We start from the raw sequence: 4,153 nt of genomic DNA, 5'->3' as shown, positions 1-4,153 counted from the left end.
ACTCCAATTATTATTATAATTTTTTTTTTGCAGCTTAAAAAAAATCTTCTTAATGTAAAATTGGAAACATCAGTAAGTTTTTATATTTTCTAGACATAGTAATCCAGTCCCAGTAGTGCAATATAACAGCTTTGACAGACAGGATGAGGATTTTTCTAATGCCATATATTCTTATCACAAAGCTTTATCATATCTAATGATTCCTTTTACATATTTCAGCCTTTGTAACCTTGACTAGAGTGAAACGTCTATTCCATCTGTAAATGTGAGTCTGAAAATATGTATTTAATATTAGCATATTTTTATATAGTATACAATTTTCATGTTCTTGACTGGCACAAATGACAATTTGTCATCTTTGACAATGCATTGGAATGCCAAAACTGCTCAAATAATTGTCAAAACTGTAGAGCTGTCCTTTTCATCAATAAAGTAATCAGATTCACATTTTATCCTTTTCCACAACAGTATTTTGTCCATAAAACGGTATATTGACAGATAGCTTGCAAAAAAATCTATCCAAGTGCTTTGAAGAATTAAGCACAGATGGTCTCCCAGAAGGACAACCTCGTTTCAAAGCATACAGCTGCTCCAAATTCAATTATGATGATGAAAAGTTGTCATTCTCAATTCACTGCGGAAAGAAACAGGCTGATTCCTGTTTACAAAATAACAATGAATGATCCCAAACGTCAGCACGGTTTTGAACACATATCTCGCAAAGCTATTGAATCAATATTGATCTTACAAGAAATGGTCACTTTTGATTTAGTGATGTCTGTCATGTTAGCTTTTGGTTTGGGATCAACAGAAACAGTTTACCTGGGTTTAACTCTCAGTTCAGGGTGAAAGAATCAAGCAGCAGTCTTTACATAGTATTATTGTAATTGCATATTTTCCACTCTCAAGAAGTTGCTTAATATTTCCTTCAAGTGAAGGTAAAGCAATAGTGACATCAAGTGGTTGTTGTGAACAATTTTATTCAGAAAGGCTGATATAAATATCATAACATTCATATTAGCTTATATATTTTACTGGAAGTAAAGTAAGACATTATTTTCATGTTACGTTGAGCATTTAAGACATGGGTTTTGTTTCCCATGCAAATATCTGTAACAGGTATAGATAACAAACAGGGTGTAGGCAGGAATTATAAAAATATGATCAGATCATAAATTATTAAGCCATATAGGAATTAGGTGGGTTGTTATTTGCCTGCTGAAAAAAAGGCGTTATCTATATTATTCTGTTGGAAGCCCGGACACCTCCACTTCACACAAGCTCAGAGTCCTGTTTTCCCCTGGAAGAGCCAAAGTCACATAACAGCCTTGAAGTGCACCTCCACACCTGAACGTCCCCGTCCCTCCCGCAGGGATGAAGGACACTTTAACACACCTGAATAAGAGTGAGAGTTAAGGAAGCGAGAGTAGAAATACAATTATGCCTTAAGAATCATACATGTTGTGTATTTATGCAACACTTTCTGTCTTCAAAATTAGGTTGTTCAAAAGACAACCTAATTTCCTAAAAACAAATTTCTTATTTAAACTACATATTAAGACGTGATGAAAATGCGTGTATACACTGACTGTATCAAAAAAATGTAAATAAATAATAATAATTCAGCGTCTGGAACTGATAAGTTCACGTGATCATAACTGGTGAAGTTATTTCCTTGAAGTGACCATTCACTAATGGCCTTTTTGAAGGACATTTTGTAAATGGGTTAAGTTGCTCACTTTAATTGGAATGACCCTTCAAGTGGGGTCCCCTCTCGCAGTGCTCTTCAAAGGTGAAAAACCCTGTTCGACCCTTGGAGACATTGACTCGTTCAGCCGACTAGTTCAAAATATTAATTTGGCAAATGAAACGGCATCAAGGGCTGTTCACACCAAGGACAAGAGTTATAACAATAACTATAGTAGTGCCACACCAACAGACAATAACGTTCTGTTTATCAAACGGGTTCCATAGTTTTGTCGTCTGCTGCTTGAAATGCACAAGCCTTTAAAATTCAGGTGGATTCTGATTGGCTGTTAATTCATCGATTCCAATTATATCATTCCTATGTACTGTTATCGCTGTAGTTATGGTGTGGATTCCACTATTCTTTTAAGTTTAGAACGATTTCTAGATAGAACGAATAACTTCAGATTTATCATTATAGTTATCGTCCCTGGAGCCATTAAATAGAGTAAAACAGGCGATGTGTCTAAAATGAAAGTAACTCAATATTAAGTTTTACAATATCAAATTGTTTAATAGTTGTACTAAAGCAATATCACATGGTGTTTGTCTGAACACACAGCACACTTGCTCATGTAATATTGCTTAAATAATAATATTAAAATAAGTCTTTATGCAAATAATAGCACTCCTTACACCGGGTTTGTACGGCCCTCAGACTCTAGTGAATCTCCAATGTGAATCACCACTCCGTTGAGTTTCTCAGAGCAGCAGTCACCGGGGTTGGTAAGAGCCACTGATGCAATTGTATACGTCTTTATAAGATCCACTCTCCACCAGGGATTACTTTCAGTGTCTGTTTGAGTGCAAGAGCCTTTCAATAGGTCATATTGGCGATTCAATGGCATTTTGTGCAAGACTCAGGCACGCTGTAGAACCTCGATTCACACTGGACTGGGTGGCTCGTAAAGTGAACACTGAGATCAATAGCATTGTAACATAAAATTCTTACTAGGATTCAGGAATTCTTTTTGCAGCTCAGTGTCTATTACAGTATACATAAATTAAATTACAGATACAGATGTATAATTCAGCAATGGACTTTTGGGAAAAAATCATTTTCATTTTACTACTGTAAAGTAATCTCGCAGTAGATGAAAAGCACTAGAAAAGTTCAAATACCAAAGAATTGTATGAACTTGGCATGCACCACAATACAGTACAGTAAAAAATAAAAGGAAATTTAGCATCCTCGGCACATTTGACCAAGTTGCATTACATTATACAGTACTATAGCAGTTTCTTGGTCTCTTACACAAGACTAGCTATATCTAGGCAGTCATTTCTCAGTTCTGCAAAAATGCAGTACACATAAAAAATGGTTACAAAAAAAATTTGACAGTCACATGCTTGAAGGTGTACAACATGTGCTACAGTTTACTGTACATATAGAATAGTGAAATTTCCATGATCTAATGTACTGGTACTGTACTGTAATTGTATGTGTAAGTATAAAACCCCTGTAGATGATTGGCTCAGCTCCCTCCTCTCTCCGTTATTAGCATGCAGAGATTCTGATTGGTGTGTCATCAGTTTTGCTACTTAATGTTTAACTTACTCATTGTTAAACTTTTTGAGAAATGTGTCTTTGTTTTGAAAACTGAATTAATGGTTTGGGGGGAAAAAGTGCCAACTAAAATCAGTTATATTAACAATCGAGAAAACTGCAATATGACTAGATTCTTACCTAACTCTGCTATTAGTTTCCGTGATAGGCATCTTCTTATTAATTTAATGTTATTGTTATGGCTTATATATCCATGAGGAAAGTGGAGCGAGCGGTTCGAGAATCGGATCACCAAACAATAGGTTGTTTGCACATGACGTCACTGATGACGCGCGAAATGCAGCTGGGGGGCAGGAAGTGATTTTTCTCTCCATAGGTATCACTAGCAGAAACTCAAAATGCCAGTGTTTTGCCTTGTTTATGAATGCTTAAATTGGCCAAACCGAGAACCCTTACCAAAAAGTAGTATACTTCAAGTTTATTTTAGTAAGTATACTTAAGTAAAGTTCAAGTATATTTTTAAGTATACTTTATGTAGTAAGTATACAAATATCAGTGTACTAGTAGTATACTTGTAAGTGTACTATTTCAATACTCCTTGGGACTAAATTGGCCCACTTTCTAGTATATAAAAGTATACTTTTAAGTATACTTAAAGTTTACTACTGTTATACTTAGAGTACACAACTAGTTTACATCAAAATGTTTAGTTTGTACCGCAACTATACTAAAAGTGAACTTATAGGTATACTGATAGTTTACTAATTAAATACTTGTAGTAGCATTTTTAGACCACTTTGAAGTATAGTCTCAGTAAACTACTAGTTTCGTAGTTTTATACTGCAAGTATACTCGTAAGTTTTCTTTAAGTGAACTTTACATCATACTTGAAGTATACTA

At 34.8% G+C, this 4,153-nt stretch overlaps 1 protein-coding gene across 1 annotated transcript; it reads right to left on the bottom strand.

Moving 5' to 3' along the window:
- Positions 1–1,241: 1,241 nt before the first annotated feature.
- On the bottom strand, positions 1,242–2,594 carry LOC107602353 (fucolectin-5). The gene is made up of 2 exons (XM_016294834.1): positions 2,383–2,594; positions 1,242–1,395 (listed from the first exon to the last, which is right to left on the bottom strand). Exons 1-2 carry the CDS (start codon positions 2,592–2,594, stop codon positions 1,242–1,244), a joined length of 366 nt encoding a protein of 121 aa, XP_016150320.1.
- Positions 2,595–4,153: the final 1,559 nt, after the last annotated feature.

The sequence above is a fragment of the Sinocyclocheilus grahami genome, unplaced genomic scaffold (assembly GCF_001515645.1).
Source record: "Sinocyclocheilus grahami isolate Dianchi unplaced genomic scaffold, SAMN03320097.WGS_v1.1 scaffold325.1, whole genome shotgun sequence".
Classification (NCBI taxonomy): domain Eukaryota; kingdom Metazoa; phylum Chordata; class Actinopteri; order Cypriniformes; family Cyprinidae; genus Sinocyclocheilus; species Sinocyclocheilus grahami.
The sequence above is the reverse complement of the archived record's forward strand: the minus strand, read 5'-3'. Positions and strand labels throughout refer to the sequence as shown.